This window comes from Petromyzon marinus, chromosome 34 (assembly GCF_048934315.1).
Source record: "Petromyzon marinus isolate PM22_M1 ecotype Great Lakes invasive population chromosome 34, UKy_Petmar_22M1.pri1.0, whole genome shotgun sequence".
NCBI lineage: Eukaryota > Metazoa > Chordata > Hyperoartia > Petromyzontiformes > Petromyzontidae > Petromyzon > Petromyzon marinus.
Window position 1 is genome coordinate 3,522,927 of NC_133700.1, and position 21,701 is coordinate 3,544,627.

At 46.3% G+C, this 21,701-nt stretch overlaps 1 protein-coding gene across 4 annotated transcripts in view; it reads left to right on the forward strand.

Annotated features, from left to right (window-relative positions):
- Nucleotides 1-19,754, forward strand: part of LOC116948594 (uncharacterized) — a 138,888-nt gene extending 119,134 nt beyond the window's left edge. For 2 of the 4 annotated variants that reach the window (XM_032965407.2, XM_032965406.2), the window contains exons 16-20: nt 1,624-1,780; nt 7,961-8,008; nt 9,863-9,976; nt 11,421-11,609; nt 12,467-19,754. In XM_032965407.2, the coding sequence (XP_032821298.2) occupies nt 1,624-1,780; nt 7,961-8,008; nt 9,863-9,976; nt 11,421-11,609; nt 12,467-12,667 (709 nt within the window). In that variant the 3' untranslated portion in view covers nt 12,668-19,754. The remainder of the gene's footprint in view (nt 1-1,623; nt 1,781-7,960; nt 8,009-9,862; nt 9,977-11,420; nt 11,610-12,466) is intronic. The other 2 variants (XM_032965408.2, XM_032965409.2) reach the window with 2 other exon arrangements.
- Nucleotides 19,755-21,701: the final 1,947 nt, after the last annotated feature.

The following is a 21,701-nucleotide window of genomic DNA, read 5'->3' on the forward strand; positions in this document are numbered from 1 at the left end:
TATTCGTAGGCCAATATCATTATCCGCGAAATTTGCTATTCACGAGCATCTCCGGAACGCATCCCTTGAGAATAACGAGGGAATACTGTAATATATGTAAAGTCCGTGCGTAGGGAAATAACATTCGTAAGAAAACGTAATTGAAGACAGATGGCCACAGATGAATTTGACACTATTGTTCGAGGCGTGGCATTCGATTTGGAAAGTCGCTTTTACCCACGCAGATAAAAAAAAAACTGCGCTACACGTTTACTTCGTAACCATTATACAGTGTAACACTGACTAAAATATATCAATAGCACCGACTTGCTCCTCCAAATCGCTGCACAACCCGAAAAACTTAACAGGCAGCACTCTCGCAAGTCACGGGAAAGAGCAGCATTCCCTGCGATTCCTATTGTGGTTTTGTATTCCCCCTGCGACCAATCACTGAGCCCCATCGCCACCTTATTACCTATTAATACTTCTGCCAGGGTTATAAACATTCCCAATTAGAGGCGCTTAGGTTTACAGAGGTGGAAGTAGTTTTCGTTTTATTGGATAGCATGCATTCACTGCGCAATGCATGCTTGCTATTGCACCAATGTTGTGCCCGTCTCTCTGCATTTGCATCTTTTTTTTTCCCCCCAAAGTCTCCCATTGACAAAGAGAAGCACTATCTATTTGCAGTGGGTCTCCTATTGGGTTTAAATAAACCCTATTGCATAATACCAGTGATTGCGCTGTGTCTGGTCTGTTATCACATTTCATGCAAAACCACAGCAAAGCCAACGGACAAAACAAATGTTAGCCCAGCCTACACGTGACCCGGGCCTCCCCTAGGTCTGCTCAACCCAAATTGAGTACTGTGTGTGTCAACACTGGCAGTGGTTTTAAGAGAAAGGCAGTCTTAAGAGGTAGCCCGGGTGGCTCTGGAGTCTCGGCTGACACTGCTGAGATCCTGGATTTGAATGCAGGCAGCTGCATTTGATTAAGTTTGCAAGTGCGGTCGATGGTATAAGCCCATTCATCGATGGATAAAAACTAAACGAAGCTATTTTTATTTTACTAGGTAAGGCCCGCTGAGCTATAGATTTATTTTTCAGAAGTAACTTGGTCATAAATGATCGCTCAATTAAGTGGCCAAATGCGGAGGGAAAAACCGGAGGACCTGGAGAAAAATTCGCAGAGCCACAGGGAGTTAGACATGCGAACTCCAAATATAGCAGGCGTCAGGATTTGGTTCAAACCCACGACCTCCTGTACACCAGGCAAAGAAGTTAACATCTCGCCACCGCTGCACCCATAGCCTCCACATTAAATTTAGTTATGTGCTTAATTGGCTAAACTCCAGCTCCCCGTTTCCATGGACTGTTCTCGTAGCTCATAGGGTCACTCGCACGGCTCTGCAAGAGATCTGAATAGATATTTCATCTTGGTGGAAATGCCGATAGCACACTCCGAATAAAACTGACAAGATTTTAAACGAAAAGAGCGCAGAACCGCTCGATAAAACAAATCTTGTAAAACTATAAGGGCAGTTGGTTATGCCTGTCGTTGGCCACACCGCCGCCTAGGACGTGCCCACGGCTGTCTTACTCGGCGCTCGCTAAATGGGGAAATCGGTGGGCTTTGCATCCCCAGAGATGGAGGGGACGCGGATGGCGGTGTGGCTGTGGGGCCAGACATGGCCTCCTCGTCCTGCATGCCCTTCCTCTTCACTCGCAAGGGCTCCTTCTCTTCCACCAGCTCCGCTGAGCCGGGCTCCGTGAACGCCAGCCCTGAGAAGCGCCGTGCCAGGGTAGGTACCCAGCACTTGTGGGAACGGACGCGTCGTGGGTTCGGTTTCCTGCTCACGGCCACCAACATCAGTGACAGTTGTCTGAACCGGTACTGGGCCTCCCCTAGCTCGACTCGGCCTCAAATGAGAACCTTGTGTGGTGTGTAAACGTTTCCACTGGGGAGACAAAGGCGGCCGGGCGTGGTGCTGGCCACCCACCCCCTCGTGTGCCATGCCGGCCTTCATAGGTGCTTGCTTAACAGCATTTGCCCCAAGTCTGTTTGGGCTATAGGGGGATCTTTGTCTTTGAGTATGGAAAACGATAAGAGGTATAACAATTATCTATGGCTACTTGCTATGTAGGTTTTAGCAGTTATGTCCAATGTGTTTAGTTTGTACTGCGAGTTTTTCGGCATGATGTCTGACTTTTCGCTCAATACGCTGGGAGCTTCATAGGATATTCAATTCGTATCGAAACGTCGGACGTCATGCCGAACAACATGTGGTACAGCTCAAAAACGCCTCAAAGATCTATTAGTTTAGTTGACACCCATAGGTAATTATAATGGACCGTACATTTTTCAGATGGGTCTCCTCAGCACTATCTTTTTTTGTGCTGCTAGAAATATCTTGCATGGTTTGATGCTGTTGTCCTTATCACCAATTTTTGCCAGAAGGGTTGTGCATTGGTAACACTTGCCTCAGAGAAAGAAGCACCTGGGTTCGATTCCAGGCTCTGACTGCTTTCTGTGTGGAGTGTGTATGTTCCCCCCTTGTTCTGCATGGGTGTCCTCCGTGTTCTACGTTTTCACCCCAGGCAACAACAACAAAAAACAGTGCATCTGGTATTGACCAAACATCGCAATTGTAATAAATACCTGCACATTACTCAATCGAAATTTCTCAAAAACACAATCCCCCCTACTGTGAAAACTTGGCAGGACCCTCCTTAAAATAGCATCTTGAGACTCAGTGAGGCTTTTCTGGGCAAGCAAGTACAGTCAAAAATAATACTCTGTATTTGTAGTGCAACACTTTTGTTTGTGATCTTTGCCCCTATTTAAATTCAACACCGGTAATCCTATAATTAGTTCCTCTAGGATTCACTGAGTTGCCTTTGTTCAGGATCATGATTTAGTTCACGAAATAGATGTTATATTTTTATTGTAATAAAATGAAAAATATAAACATGGAAATACATTTATAGAATATATAGCGGTGGAATAAACATACATTTAGAAAATAATAATTTCTCGTATTCACAGTTGAATGCATGTGTCGTGCCCCAAGCAATCGATCTCAATTGAAAAATCTTTACATGCCTAGAAAAACCAGTGGGTCACAGTCTTGGCGAGATTTTGGTCCTGAGGGAATTCATCCCATTTAGACTCAGCAGCAAGGCCCTGTAGCTCTTATGAAATGACAATTTTAACGTTCTAGAGATTCGTTTAGAAAATTTATATCTAACATAAAATGTACACCTTTGAATTCTTGAGTGGGTGATTGGGTCCAATGCGGTGCTGACAATGCAGTGCCATAGCGACTGACCTGTCAGCTGGTAGGGAATGCTGATTTATTTGTCTCTACTTCAGAGACAGACAGTTTTGCATTGGACCAATTTCCACGGGCGACCGCTTGGAGGTTGTTTTTTAAGCGTGGCTCTGGCGGGAAGGTTTAATCAGCGGGGCTTGTTTACTGCAGCAGGGGGCAGAGGTCGCTGCAACACTGCGCTGGCATTTCCTGCAGCGGAGCCGACAGGATGGCAGGGGGGTGGTGCTGCCCCTCTGCCATTGTGGATGCCAGCTGTGTCTCATTTTTGGGCTTTGATGGAGTGTAAACGGCCCTGTGCGTCTACGTGCGTGCGTCTCTGGGTCTACTCAAAGAGCGGCGCTACGCTCGCATTTGGCATGGTAGCAAAACATTTTCACCTTTTTACGGCAAACAAAAAATAAATCGTCTACTTGGTGCAAGGGATGTCAACGAGATTTACGTTAACTGTCAAGGAGTCCCGACGATGGTATCGCAGGGAATTTGAGTGAAGCCACTGAATGCATTTGAGTTCCTTTGCACTGCAATTGGAGCCCAGTGTTTATTTGATAACGTGCTCACGGTCGAATTTATCGGTGGCGTAATTATTCGCTCCGCTGACAATGTTATGAATCGTTGCTATTCATTGCCACAGCTCGATTCAATAAATTATTATTACTATCATTGTTTTAAATTGTGTTGAATGTAGCGGACGCTTGTGTCTGCAAGTGTGAAATGAACCTGCTGCATGCACCGTGTACGAAACTTAAAGCATTGATTCTTACGCATGCAGCTTTATGCGTGTATCGCAGGCTTTTGAGAGTCGATATTTACTGTTGATTCGGTGCATTGGTACGTCATTTATAATGTGATTGTACTCAATATGCATTCACGAAGCATCCAAATGAGATTGCCTTTGAAGGTGCTGTATACGTAAAGGTGAATACAATTTCTTAGTGGAATGGGAACACATTTACTCATACTAGTTTAACATAGTGGCAAGATTTCGTCCAACAATATACCCTATCTGTGGTGGCGGGCCATAATTGACACGTGCAGACAAAGCTTTATTCCCTTCTCATATCGTTCCCCTTGTGTTTTCCCTATTATTTCTATAATTGTAAAATAGATTTACTCAGTGTGCCGAATGTGCTCCGCCACATGTCTAAATTACATAATCCGAGCTACATTTTATCTCCCGTTATTTTATTCATACGGTGACCTTTTCTCGAAGTTAATATCCCGTGCACTGGTTCAGAGGAACAAATCACGGCTAGCGCTCGTTCAAAACATCGACATCAATTTCCAAAAGGGCGAGGCCGGATGAGCGCATCGTGACCAAATATCCATTGCGGCCGGAACCACAGCGGGGAAAACACGCCACTCAAGGAACCAATTGGGCCTCCTGCCCAGCAGTCGCGTTTCCACGTGCCGTTTTATTTAACACTACGTTTATATTTTTCCATCAAAGTTGAACGCAGAAAACACAGGAGCAGGATGATACAAGGGGAAGGTGTCAGTTTTAATGAAGGGGAAGATGTGTTCAGCATAGGGGGATGGATCTCTGAGAATAACCTGTTTGTAAGTTTAAAGCAGGAAAGGGAAGCAAGAGGAAAGAGAGAGTTGAGTGGACAGGGGCAAAGTAAATTATGCGGTAAGATGATTGAGCTGGCAGGGAGCCAACAAACTGGCGGGCAACACCTTGCTAAGGTCGGCCAGCAAGCGCTGCACAAAGACACCAAGGTGTCCTTGTGTGCTAGTACACCTCTACAGCATAAGATTCGGCCAATATTCTCAAGTGTCGGGTTTAAGGTTTATTATGTTGATCCAGGTGAGAACCCAAGAAACCAGGATTCGTCTAATTTTCAAGAATGGGGAATGGCTCTGCCAGGAGGGGCGATGATTGCTGCTATGTGTAATCCCAATTGAGTAATTTGTGATGTGCTTGGTTAAATTTGACCCTGAGAGTGGGTAGATGGTGAGTTTTCCATGTTCTGTATTTTAAACCATGCAAAAACAGGTCTATAGGTTTTGTTTTGGTTAGATGAGTGCGTATACATGTCATATAAACACACGCAACATCCACCAGAAAAAATACTGTTATGAAATTTCTCGTCTTGCATAGCCTGATATCGGCCTTGTACCTTAATGGAACTGCAATCGATAAACACAGCACAGCTTCCAAAATAACAAAGTAGGAATTATGCAACACGGCGCATGACCGTGATACCATTCAACTCCGGTATATACAGTATCGTGTGCTGTGCAGCAAGATGGCTCGGACTGCAGCACCACCTCGCGTGTGGATTTGCCGTGCACGTGCCCCCTACCCCAGACGCCTTCGGCCACGATGCATTTGTTATGCTGGCCACGACGCTGACCGTTGCACGCCCGCTCGCCCACCCGCCAGCCGAACGCGTTGCAGCTCCCGAGCAGAGCTTCCAAGGGATATAAGCCGTGTTGGGCTCCAGCGACCTAAAACGAAGCCAGCCCGCGTGTGAATCCGTCGTAACAATCGACACGCGAACCACCGATGTCAAAGCGAGGGAATTTAGGGCTGTGGCTTTGTCAGCATCTTTACGGGTTGCTCCCGAACGCGCCGGCGATCGGGCAACGTCCACTGAGGAGATGAAGTGGACGTTGCTCGGCGCGTAAACACCGCCGTGATTGAATAGGGCGTGAAGGTGTGTCGCGTCGAGCGAAGCTGCCGGCAGGGAGCGCCCGGTTTTGTCGCTGAAGCCACGTTCGCCGTACATGGAGGCGGCGTACCGCGTTCAGCCGGGAAACATTTGCGGAATCCCGAGAGGGCCGTCCTGGGGAGGGGCGTCCGGCACTTGACATGCCGCAGACTGCGGGAGGCGCGGCACAAGGCGGAAGGAGCGCCTCGGGCCCTTCCCGTCGCTCGCCTGCCAACACGTGGCCCGCGCTGCAGACGTCAATAAGCTTTGTCCGTCTCGTGCTATACAATAGTAGCCCTTAATCCACATCCCTGCTGCCCGAGGATGGTTATCGATTCGCGCTGCTTTTGTACACGTGCACATTCGTTTTATATTCACTAACATTTATCTACTGTGTAAAAGTCATTCAAGATGTTTTTTTTAAACATCTGTGCATTGGCTCAGATATGTATTATGTTGTTACTAAAACTTGTTTGAACCAGCTTTGAGAGTCCCAAAATGAGAAACCCTTCTCCGGATGGACAGCAATGTGAGTTTTGGTTTTGTAAAACTTGGATGTCATCTGGCACCTGTAGGTGAGCGCAGAGCACTCAACAATTACAACTATTTCAATTTACTTAGCGTCTAAATTAAACGGCATCTCAAGAGGCTTTATACTGTATATATGCGGTAAGAAGGTGCAATGGGGGTGGTTGGGGCCCAGACTCATGGGAGAGAGGAGAGAGAGCAACGCTGTATCCCAGGTCTCAGGCCAACAAGGAGGCGAAGTCCAGGGGGACAGAGTAACCGGGTCGCCAATGCCAGTGGTTCTCGGGGATGACAAAGGGAGCCCGAGAACCAGCGGAGCCCAGGCACGGCTGGGGAAACCAGGGCACCACCAACAAACCCAGGGCAGGCCTGAAGTGCCAGGGGGCTCTTCCAGTTCCCCCTACTGCCGTGTCCGATGATTATGTAAGGAGTGGAAACGTCCTACATGTTTAGGTTCATAGTGCAGTGTGTCCCCAGTGCGGTATGAGCCCTGTGCCAAAGTGGCGAGATGTTAACTACCTCGCTAGGTATGCAGGAGGCCATGAGTATGATCCTGACCCTGCCGCCTGCTCTATGTTTGGAGTTTGCATGTTCTCCCCGTGGTCGCGTGGATTTTTCTCCGGGTCTTCCGGCTTTTTCCACCACATTTAGAAACACGCGTTAGAAAAATCGATCTCTGAAGAGGTTAGTTTATCCTCTAGTATGCGTGGGTTTCCTCCAGGTACACCATTCCCAATACAATAATCATAAAAGGATTTCACCAAACATCCTGCTCGAGGATCCTGCTGAATTTTTTTTTAAGACTCAGGCTTTTCTAGATAAATAAAGGGATATATTAATATTTTCATTTGGCTTCATCAAATGAACTGTGGAATGATTTCCACGGCTAGACTGAACGTACGGTTCGTCATGTGCGAAATAAAATGTCCAAGCTGCTCGGGACATCGTCTGATTTGTGCTCTGCCACCATTTCGATATTTCTGTTACGTTCTTTCACCGTCTCGTTCTTCAAAGTGCTGATAAAATCTCGTTTAGTCTACCAAATGTATTGTTAATACAAACGGGTTTACATTGCTCCTGATGCTGTCCAGCTCTGTAACGCTGATCTTAAAGATATTTTCGCTGTATCAGGTGTGTAAGCGCCACCCAGTGGCTCTGTGTGACATTGCTGTGAATGTGCGTGACGGTGAAAGATTTCTACTCCCGGCGTACGTTTCACAGTTGTGCTCTGTAGCTTTCTGATGCTTGCTCGGGTCGTACCGCCTATTGTTTGGCACGACGTCCGACGTTTTGCTGCACGTGCTGGGAGCTTCTTCAAGGAACATACACTGAAGCATCCGAGCGCGCGGAGGAAAACGTCGGACGTGGCGCCGGACGGCGCGCCCTAACGACCCGAACACGCATCCGAGATCCGTAAAGAGTTCTGTCTCTGTTACTAACCATCCTCCTGTGTCCTCACCTCTCCCAGGCCACTCTCTCCTGGCCCTCTGTTTTCAGCCGAACCTCGCTGGAGACGGTATGCCTCTCGCTTTCCTTCCTCACTGCTCTCACCTAAGCTGTTTCGATCTCCCAGGGGGCTGACTGACCCACGTAGCCCCCGAGCCCCTGCCAAGTGAATCGAGCGGCTACGGCGCATGAGTGTGTGAATTCCTGAGCGTTCGCTGTTTTGTAAATAAATAGGGGCGTAATTTCATCGTGTATTTGAGGACGTTCCCTTGTGCATTGCAATCCAGAGCAGATCCCTAGTTGGGACTCAGATTTTAGTGAAAATAAATGCACTCTTCAAAAAAAATAACAGTCGGATATTGACACATAACACGGGCTGTGAGAGCGCATGGGAAGGAACAGAATTGCATGTTGCTGATGGAGGTTGTTCACTTGCGACATTCAGCCGTTGAGAAATGTCCGCTTCCTTGATTCGCAAATTCAAATTAACTACGAACGTTTCATAATGGATCCACTTATGAGACTGTCGTTTTTTCCAGAAGTGCATCGTGTAAATTGGCTTTGGACGAGACGAGGAATAACTGGCATACAACGATGGCGCTGTGCACCAAAAATACGGTCGTCACATTATCCGGCCATAGATGTGACACATTCCTGCGATTTGGTGCGATGTTTAACCACACGAGCCTAAGGAACTTTTAGAAACACCCTTGTAACCCTCACGATGACTGATGCAGTCGTGCATGCAAAAACTCGTTTTTGATTAACGTCCTTCTGTCCATTTGCCAAATGCACGTCGAATATCGTTCACGTCTAACGCTGCGTATTTTGCCTTTCTCTAACGACGCAGAATTCACGGCGCTCACAGTGACAGCTATGTCACTTCCTGTGCTGGTGCTGGGGAAAATCTGTTTTGATGATGTTATACAATGTCCGTTGTGAATCGGATAACGTTCCGTTCTTCAGCGGATTGTGCGAATGTATGCGAGCTGTTTGTTCGTGCCCATGTGTAGTCGGTGAATCTGGTGAAATTAATGCTTTGTGGGGCCCCCATTGGTTGCATGTGGGTGTGCATTTGTCTCTGTATGTGATGTGTCATGTTGAGGAATACGCACAGTGGTTCGCACTGTGCTCTGAACCCGGCAAATCGTAGTTCGGTTCCTGGCCATGGGTAGCATCGTTGGCGAGTGGCATCTCAACTTGTCCGCGGCCGTCACCTAGGTCAACTCTGCCTTAATCGCGTTTATGGATGGTGTAAACATCGGCAGAGAGGAGATGTGGTTATGGCCACACTACACTCTTTTGAAAAAAAACACCATTCCCTGGTGCGTTATTGTGCCAGGCTTAATACCTTAGGTGCTCACGAAGAGTGCTTTCCTCAACAGTCTGTATCTTATATAGGGGGGGTCTTTGTGCGTGTGTGTAGTGTTTAGAAAACTGCACTACAAACCATGTGACCTGGGTGGAAATGCATGCTATGGCTAACGTAAGTGACAAGTAACATCTGAACTGGTCCTGGGCACCTTAAACGAGTATCTGGTGCGTTGTGTAAACCTCCGCACTGGGGAGACAAGGTGGTCGGGCGTTATATTGGGAACACCACCACCTCGTGTGCTGTGCAAATCTTCATTAATACTCACAAATAGCACTTTCCCCAAAAGTCTTTTAAGGGCTATATACGTACATACCTTTGTCTTTGTTGTTGGTGCGTTTAAGTATATATATGTGCAAATATTTGTTGCAGTTGTGTCTTTCTTGTTATGTATTTGTGTATGTGCGTGGACGTATTTGCGCGTGCTTAAGTTCTGTAAATATGTAAGTAGATGTGTGTGTGTGTGTTTGTCTTTGTGCATGCGTGGAGGGGGGTGTGTGTAAACCCTGCCGTGATGGCACTGCTGCTCCCCCGCCCCCCCACCATTGCTAGGCATTCAGTGGGGAATTCAGCCCCAGCAGCACGAGTTCGCTGGAAATGCCCGGTCTGGTGGCAGAGTCCAGAGTCAGGGGCCGCTCACACACACTAACCCTTTCCTCTGAGGAGGTATGACTACTAACTTATCACGGGCCGGGACGGGGTCTGCCGAGGGCACTGCCGCTCGCAGCGAGGATTCTCAAGATTGTCGCGCAAGCGAACCGTTAAACGGGGAGAGAGAGAGAGAAAAAAAACAGGCTCCGTTCGGAGCAGTAACGTCGACTCGGTTTAATTACAGCTTCATTTTTGCGCCCCCACCCCCTCTCTCTCTCTCTCCAATGCTGCGGTGATAAACCAACTCTCGCCAGTCGCCCTGTAACTAGAGCAGAGTGCATGGCAATGCATGGGTTGGAGTTCACGCAGAGGTCCGAGTGGAGCAGGACTCTGGTGGCTGTTATTAAAGAGAGCATTACTGCGTTGGAATGGGCAAAACCGAGCATGTTGGCCAATGATCGCTTCCGCACCGGAATAATATATCACGAATTATTTAATGGATAAGCGTTGATTGTATAAATATGGTGCCACAACCTATACAGTATGTACGTTTTGTAAATTGTCAGTAAAATAATAATAGTATGTTCAAAAGCACTCTCTGGACCTATTCTTCTGCTGCTGGTCCTAATCAATGGACCTTTTCACTCTTGAGAATCCTGCTCTGTGATGCTGGTGCGTCATTCATCATTTCTCACGCATGCCTGTGACCCATTCTTTAATGGCGTCTCTGCATCGTTCCACATCCCTCCTGCTTGCGAATAAGAGTGCGTAACCCTGCCTCACGGTTTCCTTTCCACCAAGGTAAAGTCGTCCATTGCATGGCTTCCACCATCACATTCTAATCAAATAAGATGTGCCTGGACAGTATTGGTATGGCATTGTACTGCCATTCATTCATTCAAGACTGCCTCATGGGATATTTCAGTTCAAGTCAAAGGTTTGTTTACGAGCTGTAAACAAAAAAAAACATTTGAAAGAGTTTACATGAAATATAATTGTATTGTTATAGCTTTTTGTAACAGTATAAAAATAAGACGACGCCTTCGATAAAATATTGACACAAATATAGCAAATCCCCGCCCTCCTCGCCAATAACACAAAATACAATCGCGTTGTTGCTGATCCAGTGGATGGCATGTTTCTCCTTCGCACCTGCTGCTAAGCCCCCAACTTGACCGTCACCTGGATCATCAGCTCACAATCTTGATTCTGCTGCATTTGCATACGTTTAACAGAGGTCCAAACTCACCATTGGGCTGTTGTTGCGCCTCTTAGTCACTCCCCCGTCAAGCAGCTGAGCCTGGCTTTTCCTCTTTAGAATTGAGGCCGACAACCTCGTGGCACCTAGTAGACTTACGATTTGGCACGGCTGCTCTAGCATTAGTTATTTGCGGAATGCCACTGGATGGTAGTGGGGGGGGGGGGGATACGCTCCTTCGTTCGCTCCTTCGTTCGCTCCTTCGTTCGCGCGCAACTCGGCTCACGGAGGGAACCGCGATGGCTTGCGCGGGTGTCGCAGGGCTCCGAGGAAGCGCTGCAGTCGCCCGCGAAGCAGCAGCAGTGGGCGAACCGCACCGTGCCGGAGTGGACGCCTGAGCAGGTGTCCCAGTGGCTCGCGCAGCTCGGCATGGAGCAGCACGTGGAGGCCTTCACGACACAGGGCGTCGACGGCAAGCAGCTGCTGCAGCTCGACAGCACCAAGCTCAAGGTTGGCCGCGGCCTCCGTTACGACGGCTCTCCGCAGCCTTCCGTCGGTGTCGCTTTGTCCCTAATCTTATTTGGATCGTGCTGTCACTGTCACGTCCCTTGAGACCGGTGGTGGCAGGTGGGTAAATAAGTCCAGTGGGGTTGTTGGAAGCCTGTAGAGCTGGTGGAAGGTGGGATGGGATGGGAGGGGAAGAGGTGCTTGCCGTTTGTAATCTTTATAATGATAACATTGCAATTTCTCGGACATTAATGACCGTGGCTCTAGTGAGCAGGTAAGAATTGTTGAGGGGTTTCCCCATCAACTCACTATGCTTGTGAAGCCATATCTCAGCAATACCAGCTCAGTGATCTGAAGTCTGAGCCTCGAATTAGGTTAGGGCCTCATAAAGGGGGTCCTCATTTGGCATTTTTCTCCGGACCTCCAAAAACCTTTCGACGGCGCTGACCTTCACACTCATGTCCTCACGTACGATGTGCCAACAGGCGCGCTGCTTGTGCATGCATACATCCTGCAACACGTGTGCGTGTGTCCTGCAACACGTGCCATTGGATGCTGTTGCTTTATTTTAATTCGTTGTGCGCAAATCATCATGGTAGTTTCATTTTGCACATTTGACGTGTTAACTGTCAAGAGCGTGTAATGCGCGAGACCAAAACAGCAATTTAAGTTGTCTTGCTACGTGAATTTGAAATGATTTAACCAGGGCGCATCAATGACTAATTAGTCTACCACAAGCTATTTTTTTTTATTTCACAGTTTTGTCATTGAAGTGTGTGTGTTTTTTATTCAGTTTGTCAGCGGGAAGGTTGCCCAGAAGCGCGGCGTGTAGTGAACCATCTTCCGTTCACCTCCTGCAGGCCCTGGGCGTGACGAACCTTGCGGAGCGCTCCGGCATCAAGAAGAGGCTGAAGGAATTGAGGACGGCGATGGAGAAGGAGCGCAAGGCGCAGGAGAAGATGGAGCGGCAGCGGGAGAAGCTTCGCAAGAAGGAGGAGGAGCAGCTGAGGAAATCTCAGAGAGCCAGCAAAGTGGGCGAGGAGTCGCCTGCCACTCAGTAACACTGCGTCAGTGCGGGGGGTGGGGGGAGTGGGGGGGGGGAGGGCAAGTGCTGGAGCGCTGCTTCGGCCAGGCTGAGCAGCCGCGCGATTGTGATCGTGTTTGCCCGGGAATCGACTAGACTCACCGGGCACTAAAAGAACACACACCCCGGGCTCAGTTGAGAAGCAGTTGCGTGCGCAAAACAACAACAACACTACTGCGAGTGTGGGAGAGTCCTTTGCATTGACACTCGTGTAAAGAAAAATATAATATTCGTAGTACAGTTATACAAAAATAAACCTCAGAACAACTTTAGGAGGCTCAATTGAATTCTACTCAGCTGTGACTCACCCATTGTAGAGTGCTCCGGGCACTGTGACGCACAGCCGTTGCTAACGAGTAGTTACCGTCCATTGTGCAGTGGAGGAGCCCGAACGAACATCAGCTTTACTGCAGTGATCAGCAGGTAGTCATTTTCCTTGCACCCAGACGAACCTTCGCATCTTCTTCAGCAGCCAGTCCGTGATCCACTACCAAAGTCGATGCCGTTGAAAGCGGGGGCAGGGGGGTATTAAAAATCTGAAATGCCGCGTACTGCTGGAGGCTTGAGAATGCATCGTAGAGTTAGTGGTGAACGCCAAGGCATCTGGCGGCGGCAGGCAGTGAGGTGGCACGGCACAAAGGGTGCACTGACCTGCACTGCCCCGTGTTGCTACCGTGATGCACGGAGTGTTTGTATACTGTTTTTTTTAACTTAAAGCATATTTAGGTTATGGTGATATTTCAAATGGGGTATTTCTCACAACATTGTAAATATTTCTACTAAACACTATATGCAGTGTTTGCATGTTTTATGTATTCATTATGGCAGGTTCTCTTTAATTCTATATTTTTCATTTTTTTTGTTTAACATCTTTACTTTTTGGTGGGTTTCTTTCAGAGGTGCGACGCTCTTTACGAGGCTTAGACGCGAACATGAATCTTGAAAAAAAAATCGTGTCGGTTCAGATTTAACGCAATTACTTTACGTAAAGCCAGAACATTGTACAGACTCCCGGAAGAAGATGGGGGTGGGGGGGGGGGAGTGCTGCGTTCCAACTGTGCATGCCGGACAGCACCGGTGGCACAATCGACAGCGCTGGGGTCCTGACTCCCGAGCGCAGTTGCAGCGAGGACTCGTGCATTTTTGCCCAAGTTTCTCATGGATTGGCACCCGGTTACACTTCGATTTATCACATACATGGTGGTGGTGGGGTGGGGGGAGTGGCGTTTTAACGAGTGTGAGACAGTATCTTGGTGACTCGGCGATCCTCAAACTCTGGCACCTCGTGCTACAGAATGATCTGACGTTGCCCATTCCTGCCGTTTTTTTGCCGCTCGGGGGCAATTTGCCCTCTTGCTCAACATCGCACACTAGAAATTATGGATGCACGCGGATGCTTAAATTCTGAGGCCTTTGCCGTCACGGTGGCCTCACGCTCTTTTGAAAACCCTCTCCTTGTGTGGTCATGTGATCTGCCCCTTGGTGCAGTGATGCATGCAGGTGCCCAGCCCATAAATTCATAAGTTTTCCCATTCGTCACTGATGATGACCTTGAACTTACTCCTTTGTTTTTCTTTCCCTTAACAAAACAGCGTATTGCAAATAACAGGTTACATTGACAATAATATTGATAGGGGTTTTTATGACTTATTGAAAAGGAAGATCTCAGTTTTTTGGCCAACTTTTGCCTTCTTTGGCAAATAACATAAACAAAAAGAATTCGTTATCTAGCTCGTTATTTTGGGGTGCCGCAGTGGCGAGATGTTATCTCCCTCGCCTGATATACAGGAGGTCGTGGGTTTAATCCAGATCCTGATGCCTGCATATTTGGAGTTTGCATTTTCTCCCATGTGGTCACGTGAATTTTTCTTTGGGCTCAGTTTTTCCCTCCATATTTCGAAACATGCATTTCGATTATTTGCCTGCTATAAATTTCCACATGATAAGCCACTTGTTTGAGCTATCACTTGTGGCAGCCAGGTCGCTTCTGAAAAAAAGCTGTATAGCCCAGTGGGCCTTACCTGGTAAAATAAAAACAAAAGTTTCATAGTTTAGGTTAAGTACTATTTCCGTGACTACTGACCCTTTATTTGACCTGTGTTATTTCATTGGCCTGTAACCCCTGGAAACTTTTTGCACATTCCCGTGTGTTTGTTTTTTGCGGACCCCACATGATAAGCCACTTGCTGAGCTATCATTTGTGGCAGCCAGGTAACTTATGAAAAAGAGCTAATAGCTCAGTCGGCTTCACCTGGTAAAAATAAAAAAAAATGTTTTATTTTCCAGTTTCCCAGTCTACATACATCTCTTATGGTGCAGTAACATGGGAGTACTTCATTTAAGAAAATATATATTCGAGAGAAGTACTCTCTCCCCCTAGCGGAGGCCCTGCTGTCAGCAGTCGTGTTCGAAAGCAAATTGCAGGGCTGCACCGTGAATCTTTTACAGTCCTGTTCGTGTCTACAGACGTGGCATGGCCAGCATAACAGGTGAAAGTGCATTACCAATGTAATATTGACCTCCGAAATACGACGATGTATATGGAATGTCATTTTGGTAATTGATTTGGAACATTAAATTTCTCATTGCTTTTCATGTTAATTTTTTTTTCAGCGTAGCGTTTATGGTAATACCGCTACACTTTAGGTTTATATAATGGTTTGGCTTTACGTACATTTTTGTTGTATATTATCTTTGTCATTGACACGAAGTTAATTCTTCAGTCTTTTATGGAACATTCAGTTTAGAATATTTTAAATGTTTTTAACAAATTATATATGAATACATTATATACCAGCAGGCAGGAGTGCCCACCAACTTTATAAAAATTACAGAAACCTTCGCAAAGAGAGTGGAAAGATAATTTGATTTTCACATCATCATTACTCCCCTTTGAAGTCACCGCTTTTGTCTGACAAATGTAATGTGGCATTATTCACGTGCAGACAACTGAGCCAAACAATAAGGGGGTGGGAAGAAAAAAAAACCTCACTACAGTAATATGCTGTAAAATTAAGACATGTCAAAAAAATAATACTATACTCTTAACACTGCATCTGCATATTTTTTGTAATAGTGGTGGTGCTTACACCTGAGGGTAATTTTTTTTCAAATACTGACTTGACTTGAAATGTCCCCATCACAATTGACCATTTCACCGTCACAATCTTCCTGTCACCCATTGGTGTCCAGTGACGTCGGCGTGACCTTTTGAGACATTTTAAAACATCTCCAAAAACATCTCGCTTTTATTTTTAAAACTTGTTATGAACCGCCATCGATGGTACACGTGCGTCGCAATCTCCTCTGCTGTTGGAAACGAAGGCGATGTTTTTTCCATCTCACGTTGCACCAATTCACTACGGTAGAAAAATCGGCAGCGACCAGTGCCGCGTTCAGACCAGAAATATTTAAGTTGCAGCCTCGGGGGGGGGAGGCGGGGGTGGTGGTGGGTCGGGCCCAATCTTAAGAGAGTACATCCCGTGTCGGACAATTAGCAGAGACTACAAAATCTCCAGTAAAATGTGGGGAAGGGACTTCCTCCACGAGAGCGCGTGGCCTGCCCTCACTGTCCACGTCACTAAGAACATGGCTGGGTGAAACAAATATCTCCGCAAGTGAAACGTGCACATATTGAACACTGTCATTCGATACGGTAAATTTAACACGATGTAGAAATGTGTAAACGTACATCGGTGACTCTCGATAAGGGCCGGAATTTGAATTACAGCAACAACAAATAAGACTTATCTCAAATATAATTTTGACAAAACTCCGGCTGACTAAAATGTTACAGAAAATCAATTTGGCATTGACGACACACGCGCGCGCACCTTCATGGCTTATCAATAGTCAAGGCTGGAGGTATTTTTAACTTTGTTGACATACAGAGAGAAAGATGATGGCCTGCCAGGTATGGTTGCTCTACCTTCGTGACAGATTTAAAATGGTTATGTAACAAGAGATGAAATGATCCCCCCCCCCACCACAAGACCACCAATGCAATAAATAGCCAATTGAGTTCCAAATTGTAACTGTCAGCCTGCATTTTCGGAGTGTCACTTAAGTGGCAGTTCAAAAGGTTTGCTTTATTTGTGAACGTATGCACCCGCCTCTGGTGCCTGAAATTACCTAAAGGTTTGGCCGTGCAAACAAATGCAGGTGCAGGAAATGAGCATTAATTTGGCTCCATTTAACACTTCACTAGTAAACTTAATTTTCAGCAGCTCAGTTTATAAGAGACCAGAACGCAAATACAGTTTGTTTATTTCAATGCAATTACTGAACTATGTTTCTCTACGCTGAAGCATTAGGCACAGCCATCTTTTTCTAACGAGTCCAACACATCACAATTGGGTGATCAATGTTAAGGTGGGATGTTTTTTCTCTTCCCTTAAAAGAAAGTCTTTTTTTTCATTCGAAGCAACGCCGTATGTCTAAAAGAATGCTTGTTTAGCATACGGTGACGGCAAGTCAACCAAGGGTGTCGGCATAAAGTGCAGTGCAGCAGAGTTTGAAGTTGACTTCGACGCCGTTTACAGGACAACGTAACGTACCCGTTACGTTTGTCCCACGTCTGAAAGCCAACCTCTCTGTACTATGCGTGCGTATAAACAAAGCCGTTTTTACCACATGGTTTACATTTGGTATGATGATGATGATTATTGCAGTCTGTGCCTGCATATATCAGACTGGTGGAGCTCATGGACAATGAAAGCAAACACAGAGAATGCACAAAAAAATGTTAAGAGGTTTCACTGCACTCTCTTGAGCTTGTGTGTTAATGCATGGGAAATGTTTGCTTTACAAAATGCCCGGTGAAAAGAATGTCTACTTTTGTGTGACCCTGGTGTACAGGGTGGTCGAGATGTCTTGTGACCCCCCCCCCCCCCCCACTTAATCAACCCGAAAATAAACCTTACTTTAAATATTAAGTTTTAGATAATTAAATGGGGGGGTCACAAGACATCTGGAACGCCCTGAACGGCATCGCCTTTATGAAATGTGCCCGTTTTCACCCCATGGAGCTACTGCCATCAGCCTTTCATGTATACGTTGTACATTCCATGAAGGTTCTAATAAACATGTTCTCGCGAGTGTTTGAGGTCCGCAAGATAATGGTGAGAATGCTTTCCTTTAATTAAGACCTAGCTCCTTGCGCGTGTAGTGCATGTCAAATATGTAATGATTAGAACAAGTGGCAGCGGGGAAAGTATGCTAGAATAAAACTACTACTGAACTGTACCGTTTTTTTCCCCACCGGCTATGCAATAAGGAGGTTAATACAGCTATAACACCACTAAAATAAATTGTGACGATTTGGGGGGGTGGGGGAGGGGGAAATGTGATATTTACTGTTAAAAAGAGCAATTTACAACCCGATGAACACGAACAATGGAACTGAAAGTCTCTCGAGCCATTGCGGCTCTTGCCACCTGGGGCCCCGTTTGTGCGATTAATCACCCAGTCCCCGATCCCTTAAACTGGAGTAATTTGAGCCTGTTTGCAAGCGTCGATAACATGTGCCTAGGAAGAACATATAAGCTCGTGTCTAAAAGCTCCTCCACTGTCGTACGATATTCACGGGCAGCCTTAAAAAAACATGTTTTTTTTTATTCTTTACCGTTTTTGGACAGCACGTTGAGTTGAGTATAATAATTGCTGTGTTAATGTGTATTGCTGAATTGTCTTTCAGAGTGGATGGTTGACATTGGGAGATTACAAATGCCCTCCTTGTGCGTTATTCAGCAACGGCGAGGAGGATTGTTTAAAAATGTTTAGTACACTGGTGGAGGGGGAAGATAGGGGGCTTGCGTAATGTCACCTACCAAGTAAATGGCTGCTGGTGTGTAGTCGTTAGTGTAGGCTGCACTACAAATGCGGTGCAATTGTGAAGCAAATATTGCCATTTTATTCGCACCTTGAATGTTGGCGAGTATTTCTCCCCCCCGCCCCCAATCTCCTTTTAAGAAAAAAAACAGGATGTTTTGTCCGTGGGTTTATTCCTAACGGCGAAAGACGCTCACCGAGCATTGGATTCGCAAATCACACGTGGCACATCCTGAAACTGAGTTTTATTTTGTAAAGAATTGCCAACTTTGTCAACGCCGCACATTCCTCACACGAGTACTGCACCAATTTTGCGATCATTACGTTTTTTTGCCAATGTTTCAGATGTCATGTTTGTTAAAAAAAAAACTAATTTTAACGGAACATTCTGCAATTTTTTTAAGTCGATTTATTTCCACGAACAACTACTCTAAAGCATGTTGATCATTTTAATTTAACGGTGCCTTGTAACCAGAGCAACTATTTTAATGTTTTGCGTAAAGGGATGCCGCTTACATGGGGCCTAGCTGCAGAGTATATGCTCAAATGGTAGCAAGGGGCGAGTTGTTTTGGTCAAGTTCTTCACTTAAGAACTTCTGAGTCGGTTCTCTTTGGACGTCATAAAGGCCATTCTATCAATTCCAGGTGGAGAGGTTGAATCCATGTTTGCTCAAGTTTCGTGGGGTCGTATGTTAAAAGTGGTGTCTGTGCGACTGCATCGCTCTGTTTGTTCTGCTCTCCAAACTTTTTTACATATATTCCACGTGAAAGAATGCATGTGTGCAATAGTATGTGCAAGCTCATACTGGGGTTTTGGCAAACATTTATTTTGAAAACTTGTTATTGTTTTTTTCCGGCCAATCTTCAACGCTTGGAGACAAACGCTTTTTGTGATGTGCTGGATGGCCTTTCAGTTTGGCCTTGCTTACCAATATATTAACGTGTGGGTTATTTACTGACATGGCCGTTACGGTGGTCTCTCATACTACCAAAAACACTCGCCTTCATCTACCTGATGTATACAACGACCCAGAACTCTTCCGAGTCTCCGTAGATTAATGTCGACTTCAGGTGTTGGTTTAATTTTGTTCGGGGATTTTTTTTTTACACTTTTCTGCTAGCAAGCGGGTTGCTGCATCCGCGTAAAAATGAGGTGTAAGGAGTGTAACACGATTCTGCTGCTTTTTTTTGTTGTTGCAAAATTTACTGCAATAAAGCATTTGTTGCATCGATAATTTGCTGCATCGTCGAGTAAACAACATTGGATGTCTCTATGGAGGGCAAATGTGCAAGGGAAATTAGGATGACATGGGCACGTGGTAAACAACTTTGTCTCGGAATTCATTTCCCTCGTGTCTTTTTTTTACGTGACGTCCAAAAATATAGTGGGGCGCACAGGCAGAGTTCTGTGTTTTACGTTTTTTTACTGCTCTGTTAAAAATGGTTTTGACACAGACCGAGTCAAACTTAAATGCACACATCCTCATTGCACTGTTTTCACCGTGTAGTGTCGTGTGTGCGTATTGTCGGATTTTTGTTTTCTATAATTTTCTTTGTAAGTATACCTCGTGTTTTATTTCTCTCCCCCAGGCCACACCGCCTATCGGAGAAATGTGACTTGATCCAGAAACGTCATTTGGTTTTTAATTGAGTGCAGACCATTATTTGCATACACATTGTTGACACTACCATGGAGCCCAAACACGTGGCTGACGTTGTTTTCAACAACAACAAACATCCCCCGAGTAGCCTTAACAGACTGTTGGGGCAAGTGATGTTATCGAGCACCTATGAAGGCCGGAACGGAACACGAGGGGGTGGGTGCCCGGCACCACACCCAACCGCCTTTGTCTCCCCAGTGGCGATGTTTACACACCGCACCGGCTACTCATTTGAGGCTGCGTCGACCTTGGGGAGGCCCAGGACCAGTTCAGATAATCACTGATGTTGGCCGTGAGCGGGAATCTTACTAGGGTCGCCAGGTTGGTAGCACAGCGCGTTAACCGCTGATCTTCTGCTCCGCACTTATTTGTATTATAAATATAAGGATTGTTAATTATTTTTGACACCAGAGCTTGACCGGGCGCTTCACACGCGATGACCGACTTATCTCAATAATTTTAAAGGGCACCCTCAGTGGCAGCTGTCTCTGTGGACAAAAGCTGACGTTGCACATGGCCTGCAATCTGGGTGTGGTCTTCGTCTGCCAGTATGAGGCGGTGATTGCTCTGTGTAATCCCAACTGAGTAATTTACAGGTACATTTGTATAATTTGGCAAATTTGGATTATGGTGTCAGCACACAATGTTCTCATTTCAATGACGGCAGGGATCTTTTTTACGTCCACTTTGTAAAGCAGACACCAACTGTTTTTGTATGGTTGTGCCCACGGTGATAACCAGGCCAGCCGACCAGATTCCTCCGATTAGCACGGTTGGCTCCGTACCTTACGAAAGAAGTTAAACATGCACACATTCAAACCGCAAACCTCTGCAACGCGCGGTGAACGCGCTAATGCTGGGTCAAATATAAGATACAGAAAGAGGAACAGACGGATTAGAAAACACGCTGGTTAAAGACGTCGTTCTAAATATTAAGGAAAGTTAGTGGGCTTGAGCAAGACACTTCGCTAGAAGGGATAATAACTAATTCATAGTCAAGAATAATATTGGGAGCCAAGGGATGAAATGCATCCGAGTAGGTCCTCCGAGGAGATGGAGCATCACATAATTACGAGAGAAGGCCACAGTTTGGGGGGAGGCCTTCATTCAAACAGTGGCTTGATCATGGCTGATGGTGATGCCAATGAAGCAAAACCAATATCCACCAATGTTTGCCAGGCTTCCGAATGGGGCTTGTCAGTGGATCTCGCGCTGTTCTATGTTGGCGGTGTCATCATCATCATCAATACGGGGGCTGTGACAGCGCCGTCATTTCCCGGGCGCAGAATCATCAGTTGAGCTGCCAGCACGGAACAAGCGTTCTCGAGCGGAGCCAATTATTCACGAATCCACTCTCGCCAGACGTCACTTGCTGTGAGTGCCAACGGGGTGGGTGACAGGGGGGGGGCAAGAGCATTGGGTTAGTACAGTACATTTAAAACCAATGCAACGTTTTTAGCAACAACAACTAAATATTTACAAATCAGCTGTGCCGCATCGACAAATTAAAACTGCATTCTT